Source organism: Vulpes vulpes, chromosome 14 (genome assembly GCF_048418805.1).
Source record: "Vulpes vulpes isolate BD-2025 chromosome 14, VulVul3, whole genome shotgun sequence".
Classification (NCBI taxonomy): domain Eukaryota; kingdom Metazoa; phylum Chordata; class Mammalia; order Carnivora; family Canidae; genus Vulpes; species Vulpes vulpes.
In genome coordinates, this window is record NC_132793.1 from 47,055,159 (window position 1) to 47,073,233 (window position 18,075).

The following is an 18,075-nucleotide window of genomic DNA, read 5'->3' on the forward strand; positions in this document are numbered from 1 at the left end:
AAATTTGTCAGCTTCTTTATCTGTAAGGTAAGAATAATAATAAAGCCTGTTTCTCAGCCAATAAATACTACTTCCATATCCAGTAAGTAGTAAAAGTTAAATGAATGGCTTCCCCTCCATGGATTTCATGACGTGTTACATGAGATAACATATCCGTCTGGTTTTTGATTTTAAAAATATTTGCGACTTGGGGCACCTGGGTGGCTCAGTCGGTTAAGCATTTAACTCTTGATTTCGGCTCAGGTCATGATTTCAGGGTCGTGGGATCAAACCCTGTGTTGGGCTCCCTGCTCAGCGAGAAGTCTGCTCAAGATTCTTCCTCTCTCTCTGCTATTTGCACTCTCTCTCTCTCTAAAAATAAATGAATAAAAACTTAAAAAAAAATATTTGCTACTCAACTATGTGTAAAGCACTGTGTAAGGCACGATAAAGATATAGTCCCTTCCCTCTAGCTTATTATAATCCCTTGGGAATACAGAGACATATAGTCACTGAGCCAGCACTCGAGAAACTATGTGATAAAGACCGTTAGAGCAATCCAAAAGAGAATCCTTTCCTCAGGGCCCAGCTTCCTCCTGAGGAAATCAGGCCATGATTTAAGGCGAAAGGAAGGAGTATCTCAGCTGGGTTTAAGGACAGGTGAGGATGCTGTCAGTACCCATAGTCCTTAGGCTTGTTATCATACGTGGAGTCAAATCCCATTGCCTGTGTCCCTGTACCTGATGGCTTCCCCAGCCCCGCTGCCCCATGTTTGTTTCTCTAGGAGTGCCAGCAATGACTCATCACCATCCCTGGGAACAGTCCCTTACCCATTATGGTTGGGAGTTGAGGATAAATACCCTGGTTCCATTGTCCTACAGGTGGAATGACTCTGCTAGGTTTGGCAACATTTCCTGAAGTTTCCATAGTGACTCTATCACCATTCCTTTACTTCACAGTAATGTACTTGTTTTTGCAATCCTTGTCTCCAGCTGTGCTTCTGGGAGCTGGAGGGGAAGGAGCTTGGTGTTCAGGCAGACATGATGGTAACAGTCCAGGAGACCTGCAGTGAAGGTCTGGGTATGGGCCAAACAGGGTTGGGATGAGTAGATTGTGGGGGGAGCAGCTGATGGTCTCTGGCTGCTGGTAGGGGAGAGAGAGGTTACAGATATCAAAGGTACAAACAGGACCACCCTGGGTGGCATAGCCTCACCCTGCCTGCCTGTTATATTGCCTATTACATTGCTCCAATCCCCCTAGCTGGCTATGTATTCAACATTTATTGAGCACCACTGTATGCCAGACCCTGGTCTAGATGCCTGGGGGCATATCCAGACCACTGTCCTTGTGGACCCTGCATATATATATAAATATAGACAATAAATAATACATCATAACTGTGAAAGGAAAGTGTACACTATGTTAGAAGTCATCCAGTGCTTTGGAAAAAAGCAAGGCAGAGCAAGCATCCCTGGGAGGCTGGAGAGAACAGTTCCATGACCCACTGCGAGTGGACAGAGAGGCGGAAACGTGGAGGGAGAGTCAGGAGACACAGAAGAGTATCATCTCAAAATTGTTTCCAGAATAAGAGAGTTTGGTATTACTATTATTATTGTGGGTATCCACAATAGTAAGAAAAGAAAATTACCCCAAACTTAATAAAGTGGAGGCTCTCTAGGTGGGGTCCCCAGGCCAGTGGCAGCAGCAACTTCACCTGGAAAGCTAGCGGAAATGTAAATTCGTGGACTTCATCGCAAATGCAAACCAGCAAACCCGCTGACTCAGAAACTCTGGGCTGAGGCCCAGCTCTCTGGATTTCAGCATGCCCTGAGGGGGCGCCAGGGGATCCCAACACAAGCACACACACACACACACACACACACACACACACACACACATACTCAAGTTCATGCTGTGCCAAAACAAAGCACCCTCCTGAGATGGGATGTGCTCCCCCAGGGCAGGCAGGGTGAGAAGGACCACATCTCCACCCCGAAGTGAAACCTCAGAATGTAAAAGGAAATGAGGAAATGGTAAAAAGTATTCGAGGGGAAGAGCAGAAAAGAAAATAAATTGCCTATGAAGGAAAATGATCATTGGACATCAATCTTCACATCAAGAACAGCCTGCAAGAAAGCCAGGGCTTAAGCGTCTAAAGGGCAATGATCTGCAGGCAGTCCCCAACTTACAATCATTCGATTTAGGTTTGGGACTTTCTGACAGTGTGAAAGTAATACACATTCAGTAGAAACCACACTCTGATTTTTTATCTTTTCCCAGGCTGGTGATATGCAGTACGATTCTCTCATGGTGCCTGGTGGGGGCAGCCCCCAGTCAGCCACGTGATCAACAGAGACAACAAATGGTATGCTGACAACAGTTCTGTTTTTCACTTTTAGTACAGTATTCGATAAGTCACATGAGGTAGTTAACACTACGTTATAAAGTAAACTTTGAGTTAGATGATTTGGCCCAACCGTAAGCTAATGTAAATGTTCCAAGTATGTTTACGGGAGGTTAGGCCTTAGCCTAAGCTATGATGTTGGGGGGAAGGGGTAGGTGTATTAAATGCATTTTAACTTACACATTTTCAATTTATGATGGCCTTTGTGAGATGCAAGCCCACTGTAAGTCAAGGAAGATTTGTGTAATACAGAAATCATTAGCCAGGTAAGCCATCATTCAGCAGGGAAAGAAGTATTATTTCCAGTCATGCAAGGATGCAGCAAGTCCTCTACGATGACCTCCTTGGAAAAAGACAAAAACCAAACAACCAAAACACTTGTATTTTGGTATTTAGCTCCACTCCTGTGTAATCCAAGAGCACTGAGAATTAGGGGTAGGGGAAAGGAGACCATGTAAAATTCATAGTATCTAAATAGGCATTGATCATAAAAATGTATAGAAGTCAAACAGTAAAATCCAGATGCAATCAAGATGAGTGTTAGTGTAGTTTGAGAAGAAGAGAGAAGAAGTCATAGATTGCTGCAGTTCTTACTTTTTTTCAGGGAGAGGGATATAGTTATGCATTAACATTAGATATTCATGGAGAAGTACAGATGTAAGTATGCGAGGCAAAAAATTAAGATGACGCATTTGAAGAATACAAGCAGACCTTACAAAGTTCCATACTATTTTTTTTAATTTTTATTTATTTATGATAGTCACACACAGAGAGAGAGAGAGAGAGAGAGAGAGAGAGAGAGGCAGAGACACAGGCAGAGGGAGAAGCAGGCTCCATGCACCAGGAGCCCGACGTAGGACTCGATCCCGGGTCTCCAGGATCGCGCCCTGGGCCAAAGGCAGGCGCTAAACCGCTGCGCCACCCAGGGATCCCACAAAGTTCCATACTATTAAGGGAGAAAAGTAGACAAAGAAATATCAATCAAGTCAATAATTGATAAAATAAGAGAGAGACAGTGACAGAGACAGCAAGAATAGAAGCACAAGAAAATGTAAGTAGAATATACAAAATAAACCACTGCAAATTTACTAGTAATCTCAGTAACTGTGAATAGGGTAAATCTCCCATTAAAAGACAGACTTTCATTGGTTAAAAGGTGGGGGGGGGGGAGATAGATTTCACTATTCGCTTTTTAAATTTAAATTCAATTTGCCAACATACAGTATAACACCCAGTGCTCATCCCATCAAGTGCCCCCCTCAGTGCCTGTCAGTCTCCCCTTCTCCCCGCCCACCTCCCCTTCCACTACCCTTTGTTTCCTACAGTCTGGAGTCTCTCGTGGTGTTTCTCCCTCTGATGACTTCCCCTTCAGTTTTCCCTCCCTTCCCCTATATGGCTCTGAGCTGTTTCTTATATTCCACCTATGAGTGAAAACATATGATAACTGTCTTTCTCCAATTGACTTGCTTCACTCAGCATAATACCCTCCAGGTCCATCCACGTGGATGTAAATGGTAGGTATTCATCCTTTCTGATGGCTGAGTAATATTCTTTTGTATATATAGACCACATCTTCTTTATCCAGTCATCTGTCGATGGACACAGAGGCTCCTTCCACAGTTTGGCTATTGTGGACGTTCCAGCTTTGTTTTTTCGCAAGAGAAAAACAGACACAAAGGAAGCTGAAAATTTTTAATTTTTTTTAATTTTTAAAAATGAAAAAGTATTCATCAAATGCAACTGATTAATCAGGCATAAGAGTTGTATTATTTAGACAAAATATAATTGATATGAGCATGTTCAGAAAGTTCTATTTCATGTTGATAAAGGATCTGCCAAGTTCACATCAAACCCTTAACCATACAGTTTTATGTAGGAAGCAAATGGATAGAAATATGAGGAGATCTGCAAAGCCACATCACCATGAGCGACAATGACATGGACAAAGTCCATGGATGAGCCTGGTGTGGTCGACGTGCAGAACCTGCATGCAAGACACACAGAGAAGGTGGGCTAGGACACCTAGGAGTCATCTATTTGGGGTGCAGATGCTGTTTTGACAAGGAAGTGAAACACTTAATTTGTGGCATAGCCTTTTGGGGAAAGGAAGACCCTCGGGAAAGAAGGTAAAAGGCACAATTATTCACTTCTACTTCACAAATTTCATTGTTTTCATATTATATTTGGATGTAGAAGGATCTCTACAGCAGAGAAGGCATCCACCCAGTTAAAACATGGTGCTATAAATTGTGTGGATGGGCATAAAACATGAAGTGGAAGAGATAAGCAGTACTTTGCAGGAAGAGGTGAGAAGAGCATGACACAAGGGACATTGGTCCCCAGCCAAGCTCTACAGGAATAGAGCTCTGCCTTCTGCAAATGTGGTCCAGGAAGTTATAGACAGCAGTGAGGACAAATGGCCCCTGAGCATCTCAAACTGAGACAGAGATGTATGAGTGGTGACCCGGTGACCTTGACCACATCTGAGTCATCCTCCACCCTGCAGTTCTCTCTCTCCCCTCTCCATCTCTCCCTCCCTTCTCTCTTTTCCTTCCTTTCTTCTCTGTGTTTCTTCCATTCTCTCTCTCTCTCTCTCTCTCTCTCTCTCTCCTTCTTTCCCTCCTTCCTTCTTCCTTCCTATGGTACAGTTGGAGTCTCTGGACCAGTTTCAACCACAAGAGAAGATCAACATCCAGGTCAACAGTGACAGACTCACATAAAAACCCAACAAACAGATTTCACAGTGGGGTGGAGCCTCAGGGGGCCGTGGTTTGGATGCCAGGAGGCTCAGGTGAGGACATGCACGTGCAGTGAAGACCATTGTATCAAGTCAGGCTCCCTGGAAGTGATGGCCAGTGGGTTATCTTGGCTATTCCATTCCTTCTTGGTCCTTTCCTCACTTTTTCACACATACCTGTCCATCATTTCCTCCTCAGAGGCTCTAGGGAAGCTGCGAAGGGCTCGTTGAGATTTCGAGTTTGTGAGTTTATTTTCTGTGCCCAGTCTCCTCTTGATGAATATATTTAGGAGTTGGCTGAGAAGTTGATATGTTCATTTGATTCATGTTAAACTCCATGGCCTGTGAGTCTTGTGTTTTAATATACGTGTCATCTGTTACAAGTGGACTTTGTATTGTGCAATAATATAACTCTGTATGAATTGAATTTCTTTCTAAAGATTCATATTTGAAAGATTTATCTAATATTTGTTATTTTAGTTAGCAGATAACAAAAGTCACCAAGAGGAGTTTATGTTTGGCATTTTTATTCATGGGCTTTTCCTAAATAGGAAACACTGGCCTCCAGTTTTTCAGTATGAAAGAGAAGGGCGTTAGAATTGTTTGTGGCGTGCGCATGCGAGCGTATGTTTGTGTGTATTGGGGGGTAGCCATGGCTGTTCATATTAAGATAAAATTTCCAAATGTATTTCGTTAGTGATTGGATGGCTAAAAAGATCAGCTTTATTTATCCCTAAGAAAAAAAATGGTTATCACAAGTATCTTGTCCGACAGCCTGACAGCAGAGCACTTCACCCTACTCAGGCCCCGCTTTCCCCACACACACGCAGTCTGAGAGGCAGGCAACTCGGATCCGACCACCTGCTGCCCCAGCTTCCTGCCAGAGTGAGATTCCTGTAGCCAAGTAGTGAGGGATCTGGTCTGCCCGTCCAATTAGTTAAACAAACGGAAGAGGCTTTGCTGACAAAGTGGTGACAAATGCTCCTATGATAATCATGGAACAGTGTTTTCACATCACACCAACTGGACCTATTTAATCCTGTACCAGGTGTCCCGTGTGCCATTAAAACAATGCAGGGAGTCAAACGGGCACAGAGGCATGGTGGAGTAGACCTGGATCAGAAGACAAAGTCTGGAAGCATGGAGTCTGCCCTGGCTGGATCCAGCAGCCAGGACAGAGGGCGCACTGTAGCCCAGTCCCGCTGAATGTCCCTGTCCCCTTGGACAAAGCCCAGTCCCAGTTGAGGTACCCTGGAGTCAGTGTCACTCCAGGTAGGTAAAGATGCAGAACTGGGGCAGGCAGGGTACTTTGGTCAAGTGACTCTTTGAGAAGGGAAATGGCTCTGTTTAATGACCATGGATTCAGGTTCTGCCATGTATTTTGAGTTGTTACAAAATGTATTAAAACAAGTTGGCAACAAAAGCATTTCAGAGTTTATTAGGTTAGGCATGTGACATAAAACACAAAGGACAACAAGTAGGCTACTTGTTGAGGCAGACCTGAGATGCCCCTCAGTTTCTCAGAGTTCTGAGGCCGACGCAGCGGCCAAGCCTGTCCTCCCAGCCCTGGGAAAGAGTCGAACCTGCGACAGAAAGAAGCCCTGGAGAGAAATCCCACAATGGCCGAATTAGTGGAACGCATTCCAAATGCACAGATTTGAAGAGACTTACATTCTCATCTAGCAATTGTGCAGTGATGACTGACATTTACAATTGCATCAAGTATCACAGAATCAGGCCTGGTGAATGACCTAATGCAGGCTTCAGCCAAATATGCAAAAAGAACCCAGCCCAGAATAGCAGGCAAAATCTGCAGAAAGGAAACACTTGCCCCCTTGCAGATGAGAGGAACAATGTGAGAAAGAAATTCCACAGTTTCTTCCTAAAATAGACAGGCATGATCGCCAAGAACAAGTCAAAACATGATTCTTTTTTTTTTTTTTTTTTAAAGCACTTCAGCAAGTATTAGTTTCAGGAATCTGAAGCAGAATATGGTATTTGAATACAGAATACGTGGAGAGTTTTGATCATCTTCCTCTTCTTCTTCTTCTTCTTCTTCTTTTTTTTTTTTTTTTTGGTTGACAAATGCCACAAAGTACAGAGACATAAGCAGTAGGTTTTACAGCCAGACAGGGACAGATGTTTTCAGGGATCATATCTCAGATTCCTTTGTTAAATCTATTGTTTAAGGTGATGGAAATATGGAGGGGACATTACACCATTTTGTAGCTGCTAGAAAGCCATGCTTTCCTGTTTTCCTGATTCAGACAATGGAGAAACTAAGGAGAAAAATAATAGGAAAAGGCTGTCCTATATTTGCTTTAAAAAACTGCACTATTTTGAATGTAGTACTCTTTTGGGGTCAAATCTCATCTCTGTTCTCTTAATTTTCACAAAAATATTTGTGGTAAGGAGAGTTGAAATAAAATTAGCTAATGATCACAACCATATTCTCGGAGGTCGTTCAGTGACAAAACTCCAGGTCCCATCAGGATGTGCTCAAACAGGGGCTCCTGATTGGGATGTAAAAATTGCACCACACATGTGTGTGTTTCAGGGAGAAAGATGCACTTCCAACTTAGTTCCTCCTGTACTGTGTACACAAACACCCACATACACACTTAACTTTTTATTCTACCTTTTTGCCTAATCACGGGGAGGATGTTAGCCTGAATCTCTCCTGTCCTTAAGACAAAACCCATTTGAGTCACCCACTTTATGCTGCTGGTAAAACACCATGCGGCTATGTGGCACCAGATGTCACGACTGTGATAATCAGGCAGGTAGGTGAACCAAAGGGACATGGGCGAGGCCGCTTTTGCCTCAAGCCCACAGTGCTGAGCAGTGGTGGGTGCACCCTACAAAAGACCCCACCAGGTCCACCACTTCCAAGGCATTTTCAAATAAGTGCTTCACCTTTGCACTTTTACACTCCTCAGATTCCAGGGTGGGGCCTGTCCTGCATCATGTATGCAAATGAACAAGAAAAAAGATCAGTGATCATCCCTGAAATTCAGAAAGGAGCATAGTGGGCTGTGTATTATAGGAGGCATCCTCCCCTTAAATTATCTGTGTTGGGAGATGGAGAGAGAGGAGAGGATGGGTTTGTTCTGAATATAGTTTTTCCAAGAGCATTATTGAACTATGGGAAATTCTATTTGGACAAAAATCTCTGTTGACTTTGCACTTGTTGCCAAGTCGGAGATGCCTCCCTTTGTCCATTGTCTCTGCTGTTCTGCTGCCTGGAAGCCAGGGGATAGAACAGCACCTGGTCTGCCCCTGCCCAGACCAGGGACGCAGGGAGGAGTCTGTGCGTGCCAGAGCCTACCTCTACCATATTCCATCCCCTCCACTTCTTACTGTGTAACGGCAGAGCCGCCTGGGGAACATCTGGATAAAAGGACAGCTTGCCCATGGCCAGTGGGTGCCTATCTCCCCAGACAAGGATTCACATCCTCAGAGAATGACAGAGATATCAAGACAGTGGTATCAAATGGGACAAGAGTATTTGTTTGAGGCCAGTGGTTTTCATCAGGTTCACTGCCTGGGGTCATCCAATTCTAGGATCTTGGTCACTGGTCAGAGCGACTGGGAGAAAAAGTAGGGCTCATTAGTTCAGGAAGGGGCAGCTTCTAGGCAAAGCCTAGAATAGGAATGTCTCCTTCCTCTAATGATAAGATAGAATGGTAAAAGCCTGGAGGTAAAGCTTTTGGATTTGCATTTATTTCGTGTAAGTACAGCTACTACCAGCAACGTATCTAGCCAACTCTTTAAGATCATCTGAACCGTGGCCGGGTTCGTTTCCACACAATTGATGGCCACTGGTCCTGTGGCCAGTGGACACAGCCTTTGTCTCCCTGGGTGTTAAACTTCAATATATTAACGGAAATCTAAATAATACTGGATGTCCTTAAAAAGCAAAAGTTCCAGATACTTTGCTAAGTCCTCCACAACCTTCATCTTTCCCTATGCCCACTCCTTCAGTTACCAATTTTCTTGGGAAAACAAAACAAAACAAAACAAACAGAAGCAAATCCTGAAATATAGCATCTGCATTTCAAAATTAGCTGAAGGGTATTTACCGAGGGCTGGGCACCTGGCCACTCTTCCTGCCCCAGGTGCCCGCCTCTAGGACGGATGTGTTTCTAAGGCAAAACCAGAAACAATAGGGCACCTTGGTTCTGAGAGGCAGACTCTGGAATCCCTAGAAGGAAATACATTCCTGTTCTGTTCTGCACGATGACAGCAACAAGCCTGCAGATGACCGGAGACCGGAGTGCCAGTCAGGCAGTTTGTAACAGCTCCGACCATTGGTGAATCCCTGCACTGTTTTCCAGTGACCCAGGCAAAGCTATGTGGGGAGAAAGTACTCTCCACCACTACATAGGGAGGGGAAACTTTCACAAGTGAGCTTTTAAAAATAAATTAAAATTGCTTTGAATGGTTTTTGCGGTTGCAAAAGATTTGAGGTATTCTCTTACCCCCTCCCATCTCCCCTGCCTTTTTAAGAATTAGAGAAAAATGTGACATTTTTCAAGCCAAACGGGGACAAAGTCCAGCCTTCTCATTCCCTGACTTGAAAGCTACAGCCACGAGTCAGGATCATGTTCTCAGGAAGCAACAGCAGCTGCAAGCTATGTTAAAATACCTTATGATGCCAGCTTTCAAAACTCAGCATCTCGTCCCCCTCACACAGCCTTAAAAATCAGAATGAGAGATTTCTCAGGGCTTCGTCCACCTATGATCAGAGAATTTAAATGGTGGCACGCAGGGAAGGCAGGTGGCATAGGAGGTGTCTCAGGGCTGCACTGGCTCAGAGATAAGGTGTCTCCAGCTTTTTTTTTCTTTGTGTGCATTCATCTCATCAATAGTAAGTATGTGTTAATAATGCAAGTGCATTTAGGTGGATTGATTCAAATATTTGTGAAACAAACCCAAGGCTTCTCTCTCAAGCTCTTTGGAGTACTTACTTTCAAAATCACTCTCAACTCACTTCATACTTCTCCCACACTTTCCAGATTTCACTTGCAAATAAACCCAAGACAATTAGAGACATTAAGAACTAGGAAATGCTATTTCTAAACTTTCAGCATTCTTACTACCTAAGCAGTTCAGTATACTCTGGTCATTCTGCAGGATTCCAACTATATCAAGTTCAGCAGGGCTTATGATGGGAAAATGCATGAATGCAAACATAAAGAAATGTTTCCAGTCCTCAACAACAACAAAAAGCTTCTTATATAATTAAACAATTGATTTAGTCTCTGTTCTGCTAAGAGGAACAAATAATTTCAATCCTAATTAGCATTAGCAGACCACCTTTTCTTCTTAGATGATTCCAGTGAGCAGAGAAGCCGTTCAAAAGGAGCCCGCTTAGCACCTGACATGTAAGCCCCTGATCCACAATCAGTGGGAAAAATGAAAACAGTCACGTTGGAATTTGAAAAGGGAAAGTGAGTGAGAAATGTTAATATTCACAAAATTCCTGAAATGACATGCCATCCCATCCCATTGCTTCCACTTCAGGAATACCACACACACGTAGAAAATACCTGTATATTCCAGGTGGTCAGGCTTTTAAGAATGTTTACAACTGTTTGCTAAGATTCCGGTCCAGTCTTTTGGAAGGATGTGGATCCCACCCCCCTTCCGATGCAATGCGGCGTAAAGATTGGTGATGGATGGCCAACAGTCTGTGTCTCTGGGGACCTCTCCCCTCCAGCCTCCGAGTCAGCAGTCTGTTCCTGGCGTTGGACTATGGAAAACAACCAGGACAGCATTGGAAGCTTCTGGACCCGCCATGCACATCTTTGCCCTGGGAGAGACCCAGGTGCTCCATGCCCCAGGCAGGCCCAGCGCCCTTAGTGGGCGCGTCTGCTCGTGGGGTGCTCTTTGCCCTCCTGCGCTGCCCCCCCCCGCCCGCCCCCTCTGGGGGACCTGGGGCCTCCTTTACCTGTACTGATTCTCCAAGGCCCGGCCCTCAGCTCGCTCGGGAGCCCAGGAGTAGCTGTCAGCCGTGTTCTGGGGCTTTTTCTCCTTGTCCTCGTGCTTCTTTGCTCTCCGCTTTCGGTAGACCAGCAGCCCTAGCGCCAGGGCCAGGAGGAGCAGGATGGCCACCACAGTGCCCAGGATGTAGAACAACAGCAGCTTCTGTCCATCCGTGCCCTCATCGCTGTGTCTGGCCGTGAAGTCCTCGCCAGGGTTCTCCCCGCGGCCGGTGGCGGCCCTGGGGTGAGGCGTGCTTGGCTCCATCCGGACGCCAGGGGGCCCGCTGGGAGCCTGCTCGTCCAGCGCGGCCGGGGTGACGGGGTAGTGGGGTGCGAGGGAGGGTCCTTTGGTGGCCGTTGCCTCCGCGGAGGCGCCCGCGGGGGCCCCGGTGGGGCTGCCTATGGGGGCAGAAACCACGACGTCCCCTGCCCTGTCTCCCGCACCCCGGCCCTGGGGAGGCCCAGAGCTAGCCCCCGGGGCCGGGGCCGTGGGGCCCGGGGCGCACGAGGCCCCGTCGGGGCCCAGCTCCCAGCCCGGCAGGCAGCCGCAGCGGAAGGAGCCCTCCGTGTTGAGGCACAAGCTGTCGCAAAGGCGGCGCCCGGGGTCCGCACACTCGTCCACGTCGCGGCACTGGGCGCCGTCCTCCCCGGCCGGGACGTAGCCCTCCGCGCAGGAGCAGTGGAAGGAGCCGGCCGTGTTGGTGCACTCCTGGGCGCACGGCGAGCGGCCCGGCGCGCACTCGTCCACGTCCCGGCAGGCCCCCCCTCCGGGGCCCGCCGGCTCGTAGCCCACCCAGCACTCACAGCGGAAGCCCCCGGGGACGTTGACACACTCCTGGGGGCAGGGGGAGGCCTGGCACTCGTCCACGTCCACGCAGTCCCGCCGGCTCGCGTCCAGCTGGTAGCCCTGGGGGCAGTGACACGCGAAGCCCTCCCAGTGGGGTCCCGGCACGCAGGTGGCCATCCCCGTGCACGGGCCGGAGCTGCAGGGGTTCCGGGACTCGCAGGTCACCAAGTCGTCCAGCAGCCTGAAGCCCGGCCCGCAGCCGCAGCGGAAGGAGCCGTCGCCTCCCTCGAGGCACTCCTGCTGGCAGCCCCCTTGATTGAAGCTGCAGCCCGACCCAGGGCTGACGCACAGCGGCCCGGAGTTGCCCCAGCCGAACACACCCGGGGCCTTCTCCCTGCACAGGAAGTGCTGCTCCTCACCCTGGACGCCGTCCCCGCAAGCCACGGTAGCCACGGAGGCGAAGGGCACGACCTCCAGGGAGGAGCTGGTGGCCTGGAACGGGGTAGTGTAGTTGATCCGGCCCGGGCCCCCCAGAGCCAGAGGCTGGCACATGCCCTTGAAACTGAACTTGCACACGAAGCCCTCGATGTTGCTTACGGGGACGCTGAGGCTCCCGCAAGGGCCCTCGGACCACTTGGCGAGGCTGCCGGCTGGGGGCTGCGGAGACAGGGGCAGCTGCAGGGACACACAGCGCCGGGAGGTGCACGAGCTCCTGACCTCCTTGTGCCAGTTGGTGAAGAGCGTGTCCTCTCCGCCGCCCACCCAGCTGAAGCCCTTCAGCGGCAGTCTGGGGTCCAGGCACTTGCCCTTCTCGCGCTGGAGCCCGATCCAGAACTTGCGGTTCCTTGCTTCCAGGCCGGCCTCTGACTGCAGGAGTTGGGCCAGGGCCCGCTGGACGTGCCAGGCCTCCGCCTCAGTCCTCACCGTGGCCAGGTTGCCCCCGTTCCTGCTGCAGTGAAGCTGGGCCTCGGCTGCGCTCAGCTTGCCCCCGTGGGCCGTGTAGCAGGCACTCCCCGCGCACACCACGGCCGCCCTGTGAGCACCCGCCGGCCCCAGCTGGCCCAGGAGCAGCAGCACCAGCAGTAGCGCAGCAGAGGTGGCCATCACCTCCCGTGTTCCCCTGGGCAGGAGGCCAGTGGCCCTGCCCCGACAGCCGCAGGCGCAGCTGAGCTCCGAGGAGCACTGAGGTCTCAGCCCCCGCAGCTCTGCTATGGGCCACGAAGACTGAGGGCTTTTCACATCCCCCTGATCCAAGGCGCATCCTGTACTGCTGTACTTCTTATTTCTTACCGGATACCGGGGCTTCCTGCGCTGACTCCTGTTGCCTTCATCACGCTTTTGTTGTTCATAGGGGAGGTCAGGCGGCTGCGCAGGGTCCCTGGCTAATGGCTGGGGAAATAACAGCAGCTTGGGGGGGCGGAGGCAGGGGGCTCCAGCCCAGAGACACCCGCTGCTTTATCTGGCTCCCTTGTCTTTCCCCTCTGCAGGAGCAACTGAAATGGCATGCTACCGAGTGACCGGAGGCTCTCGGAACTTGACTAGGAACTTGAAAAAGCTCACTTGGTAACCCACAGTAAAATTCCACTTTGGTTTGCAAACAACCAGAAGATGGAAAAAAAAAAAAAATCTCAGACTTGAGGCCACGGATGGTTATAATTTTCAGCCTTTTTTAGAAGCAAACTGGATTTTCCTTCTGCCTATCTCATGTTCCCTTTGGTTTTGGAAGTCTTTTTTCTTTTATCCCCCCATCGTGAACTTTAAATAGATGGGCAGTTTTTAAATAGGGACTGCCCGTGGGAATGACTGAACATCTAACACAATGCCAAGCTCCTAAAGAATGTTAAACCAAAAGGGATGAAATTTGGTAGATTTCAGGGTTTCACAGTGCAAACATTGTATTGTGAGGTGGCAAGGTCACAAAAAGCATCAGAAAGAAAAGAGGAAAATGTTTCTGGCCTCATGGCCCTGGACTTGCATTCCTGCCTCCCTGGCTCAGGGTTTCCAGGAAGGACCAGAGTTCTGAGAATCTCCGCTGCAACCAGGAGGCCCCTTCCGCTCAGCAGCTCATCAAAAGCACTTGAAGCAGACGGCGCTTTTCCTGCATTTGCAGATGTGTTACTCACCCGGGCTGGCTTTGGTTGGGGTGCTTCCCCCAGAAGTAGACCCTAGGACAAAGATTTGGGACAAGTCATTTATTTGAGAGGGGGAGACAGACAGGGAATGGGGGGAAGGGACCAGCAGAGAGTGCCTGAGCACACTGGTGACACTGGGTCTCCATGGTCACTCCATGAACCCCTGTCACTCTGGGTGACATCATCAGTTTTCCAAGCCATGGAGACAGGGCTATGGCAGCTCTCTTTCAGCTACCCTCTTCCCTGGAGATGACAAATTCTTGGCACTCTGGGCTGACAGTGAGAACCTAGTTGAACAGAGGGAACACTCAGGTGGAGAATGGCAGCGGGCTGCCAAGGGGCTATGAGCATGGCATCAGTGTCTGCTACTGATGGCATCCAAAGAGATTTGAGTTAGAGTGTCATGGGGGTTACAAACTCACTGGCTTTGAGCCTCTCCAAGGCATGAGGTATCTCGGACTCTAGTTGGAGACCCTTCAGAGGTATCCCTTTTGTTCTTCTTATTTTAATAAGATATTTGAGACACCCCAGGAATCATCTCTCAGAACCCATAGGATCCTCCTGTGCTCTTTAGTGCCGTCTATCCACCCACTCATATTTCCAGCCAGCTAGCCAGCCAGCCAGCCATCCACTCATCTATCCATTTACCCACCCATCTATCCACCTGCTCACCTATCTATCCATCCATCCATCAAGCTAGTCAGCCAGCCAGTCAACCAACCAGCCAGGCAATGTTATTTAAGTCCCTACCATGCACTGGGTTAGGCACTGGAATTAAAGGCAGGAACTCCTGCCTTCATGACCCTTGAAGTCTGAGTGGTTGAATTTGAACATGTTGGACAGTTGTAGCTATGATGGCTACCACAGGGAGAAGTTGAGAGCATCAGCAGAGGTACTGCCCTAGTTGGGATGTGGGCTTTAGGATTGGCTTCTTGGATGGATAATGGCAATGAAGCTAGAATCTAAAGGAGGAATAGTCAAGAGGGAGAATGATTTCTATGAGGGAACAGCATGGACAAAGGCCCTATGGTATGAGGATTGTGATATTTACAAGGGTGTGAAGGGTGGGCTGTGAGACTGGAGCCTGAAAAATGGGAGGGAGGACCCACCAGAAGGAGGAGCTCAGTGAGCCCAAACAGTGAAGATTTGGGGTTTTGTTCTGAAATCCATGGGAAATCCCTAGGGGCCCACATGTTAAGACCTGCATTTGGAAGACTAGAGAGTAGGCTGATGGCCCCAGTGGTACAGGGCAACCACTCAGCAGGCAACTGCAGGTTTACAGGCACAGACGACAGTGACTTGGCTGGCCTGGTTCCCCTGGACTAGGGACAGCAGATTTAGGAAATGATAATGGTCCAGAACAGGCTGTTCTTGATATTGGATGGAGTAGGAGCTGGAGGACATGAGAGGAATCCAGAAGGACTTCATGGCTGTCTGCTTATACTACCAGGGTTTAGGGATCCCGGAAGACAGTGTCCACTGAAGGTGGAGAAATGGGGCCCAGGCCAGAGAACAATTGGAGGGAGGTTTCCTCTTGGGGCTGAGGATCTTTCTGCCTCCTTAGGACTCTGAATTCACCCCCTTGGGAAGCTGAGGCAGTAGCCAGGTACAAGGGGACCTGGCAAGGCTGGAGCCCCTGACTGCAGGCCAGCTAGCTAGGTGTATACTTAGCCTTGGTAGGAGAGTCAGTGTTGACCTCTGCCTGGAGGAAGCTGCGTTTCTAAAGTTTTATTTACTTTAGAAGAAGGCAGGCAGCTTCTTGACATTTTATAAAATCAATCTGATGAAGCTGTCTTGGTCTGCAAGGCAGCCTGGCATATACTCATAGCAGAAGATCTTCCTCCTGATGTAGACTCCTGGCTGTGTAGCTCAGTTAACTGCTGTGATCTCGCAGGATCCACTCAGCGCACTGCTTGGTTGGTGCTTAAGGACTCGGGTGGAATGAGTGACTTAAGCTTATTAACCAGTCTGACCCTGTCAGGGGATTCTTTTGCTGGCAGTTCTTCATCTTTCACATGGGAACTTCCAAATCAACTTCTCTTCACTTAGCCAAGTGTTGACATCATAAAGAAGAAAATGAAGGAAGGACATGTGCTGTTTATTCATTCATTAACCCAGGAGTATTGTAAAGTTCTGACTGTGAGAAAGACCATGTACAGTGTAAGAAGCTCCCTGCTCTTAAATTTGTGAATTCCACTTCATTATCTCCAGTAACTTGGCCATCTAAGCCTTGCTCTTGCTCCCCCTCATCTGTAAATAAGGACATGGGAACAGGGCCTCTGGATGCCTCTCTTAATCTAGTGTCAACAACAGTGAACCCATGTAATTGCGTATCCTTCTCTCTTCTGAAACTGCAGAGAAAGCAGACCATTGAGAGAGCGGGGACAAGGTCCACTGCTGCCCTCACTGTGTGGCACCCAAGGAACCGAACCATCTGTCTAAACCACACTTGTGCAGGTGGCCTCATACTGACCCAATGACTGTTAAATACAGAGCAGTTTTCTCTGCTGATTATCTCCCCTGCCCTTGTGCCTCACAACTTCTGACTTGCATTTTGATCCTTGATCATTCAGTCACCTCCTGCTGAGCTTGGCTGAGTTAACTCTCCTGGCACCTGATGGCCTGAGGTCTCTAGTTCCAGGTGTCCTGCTGTCCCTTCCGGCCCATAAAGAGGTGGCAGGAGCATTTGGGGGCTGGGGGGCGGGGGGGAAACAATGCCTGTGAGCTCAGTGGAAGGAGAGCTTGCTTTTACCAGGTGGGATTTAGCTAAGCTCACAAAGTATTGGGGATTGTTTGAATGCTGACTTGGGAGAAAATTCTGAACTTCACATACTGAATTCCTCCACGGAATCAGTCTATGTTTCACTTAAAACTTGGGTGGCTCAGTGGTTGATCATCTGCCTTTGGCTCAGGGTGTGATCCCGGGGTCCTGGGATCGAATCCCACATCGGGCTCCCTTCAGGGAGCCTGCTTCTCCCTCTACCTGTGTCTCTGCCTCTCTGTGTGTCTCTCATGAATAAATAAATAAATAAAATCTTTAAAAAAAAAAAAGAGTCTCTTACGGTTTGCTTCCTGTTTTTATCTTGTTTTATTTTTCCTTTCCTTCCCCTATGTTCATCTGTTTTGTTTCTTAAATTCCACATATGAGTGAAATAATATGGTATTTGTCTTTCTCTGACTGACTTATTCACTTAGCATAATACACTCTAGCTCTATCCATGTCATTGCAAATGGCAAGATTTCATTCTTTTTGATGGCTGAGTAGTATTCCATTACACACACACACACACACACACACACACACACACACCACATCTTTATCCATTCATCAGTTAATGGACATTTGGGCTCTTTCCATAATCTGGCTATTGTTGATAGTGCCAGTATAAACATTGGACTGCATGTGCCCCCCGGAATCAGCATTTTTTTATACTCTGGATAAATCCCCAGTAGTGCAATTGCTGGGTCGTAGGGCAGGTCTATTTTTAACTCTTTGAGGATCCTCCACACTGTTTTCCAGAGTGGCTGCACTAGCTTGCATTCCCACCAACAGTGCAGGAGGGTTTTCCTTTCTCTGCATCCTCACTAACATTTGTTGTTTCCTGACTTGTTCATTTAAGCCATTCTGACCAGTGTAAGGTAAGGTGGTATCTCACTGTGGTTTCGATTTGTATTTCCCTGATGATGAGGGACACAGAGCATCTTTTTCATGTGTCTGTTGGCCATTTGTATGTCTTCTTTGGAAAAGTGTCTATTCATATCTTCTGCCCATTTCTTGACTGGATTTTTGGTTTTTGGGTGTTGAGTTTGTTAAATTCTTTAGAGATTTTGGATGTTCACCCTTTATATGATGTGTCATTTACAAATATCTTCTTCTACTCTATACAGCCTTTTAGTTTTGTCAACGGTTTCCTTTGCTGTGTAGAAGCTTCTTATCTTGATGAAGTCCCAATAGTCCATTTTTGCTTTTGTTTCCCTTGCCTCTGGTGATGCATCTACTAAGAAGTTGCTGTTTCCGAGGTCAGTGAGGTTGCTGCCTGTGTTCTCCT

The 18,075-nt window shown here is 48.0% G+C and overlaps 1 protein-coding gene and 1 long non-coding RNA gene across 2 annotated transcripts; one reads left to right on the forward strand and one right to left on the reverse strand.

Moving 5' to 3' along the window:
* Positions 1-2,259: 2,259 nt before the first annotated feature.
* Positions 2,260-17,077, forward strand: LOC140595413 (uncharacterized). Its single transcript, XR_011996998.1, has 2 exons — positions 2,260-2,344; positions 13,382-17,077. It is a non-coding gene; the product is annotated as an uncharacterized lncRNA (long non-coding RNA).
* CD93 (CD93 molecule) lies at positions 6,532-13,348 on the reverse strand. Its single transcript, XM_025989412.2, has 2 exons — positions 11,074-13,348; positions 6,532-10,875 (listed from the first exon to the last, which is right to left on the reverse strand). The coding sequence occupies exons 1-2, from the start codon at positions 12,996-12,998 to the stop codon at positions 10,851-10,853; spliced, it is 1,950 nt and encodes a 649-aa protein (XP_025845197.2). The 5' UTR covers positions 12,999-13,348; the 3' UTR covers positions 6,532-10,850.
* Positions 17,078-18,075: the final 998 nt, after the last annotated feature.